The sequence below is a fragment of the Sinocyclocheilus anshuiensis genome, unplaced genomic scaffold (genome assembly GCF_001515605.1).
Source record: "Sinocyclocheilus anshuiensis isolate Anshui unplaced genomic scaffold, SAMN03320099.WGS_v1.1 scaffold702, whole genome shotgun sequence".
In the NCBI taxonomy this organism is placed as follows: Eukaryota; Metazoa; Chordata; class Actinopteri; order Cypriniformes; family Cyprinidae; genus Sinocyclocheilus; species Sinocyclocheilus anshuiensis.
Window position 1 is genome coordinate 2,435,824 of NW_015548184.1, and position 645 is coordinate 2,436,468.

The 645-nt window shown below is 37.8% G+C and overlaps 1 protein-coding gene across 1 annotated transcript in view; it reads right to left on the bottom strand.

Moving 5' to 3' along the window:
* The window catches only part of LOC107704841 (phosphatase and actin regulator 4B-like), a 38,076-nt gene that overhangs the window by 7,376 nt on the left and 30,055 nt on the right, over window positions 1-645 (bottom strand). Inside the window, exon 7 of the mRNA XM_016507863.1 lies at window positions 1-199. This exon is cut by the window's left edge and continues 1 nt beyond it. Coding sequence (XP_016363349.1) covers window positions 1-199 — 199 coding nt within the window. The remainder of the gene's footprint in view (window positions 200-645) is intronic.

The window sequence follows — 645 nt, forward strand, 5'->3', positions numbered from 1 at the left end:
GGGGATGGGGGAGGCGGGGGCAGCTGGTAGCCCCCGGGGATGTTGGCCCTAATGTCCTCGGACAGAATGGAGGGAAGGGAGGAAATGGTCAGAGGGGAGTCCTCTGCATTGCGTTTGGTGACAGGCGTGGTTCTTTTCGGGGGCATAGGGGGCGAGGGCTTGGCCGGTACTAGGTTGACACCTCCTTGTGTGAGTTCAGCTGTAGTATTAAATGTACAAAAAAAAAACATTGTAAATCTAAGTAACAATTTTCAAACATTTTTAATTGAAAAATGACTGTAATATTACTCAACAGAATTACATGAACAGTTCACCTAAAAATGATAACTCTCTCATCATTTACTCATCCTTTATGCCATTCCAAACCAGTATGCCTTTTTCCATTCTTTTAGACAAAAGAACACTTTTTTTTAATGAACCTTGTCAATGAAATGAGTTGATCCAGTTCACAAAACCAGTCAAAATAATTCCTTCTCAACTCCTTGACTTAATGATTCAGCTCCCAGGAGCAGTATTGTTATTTTTAAACTAAAACTATTAAAATCATTTTCCTTAATTGTAATTAAGCTAAAACAAAGCAAGTGTAAATATTAAATGGAAAACTTAAATGAAATTTTGAAATGCTGCCTAGGTAAAAAAAAAAAA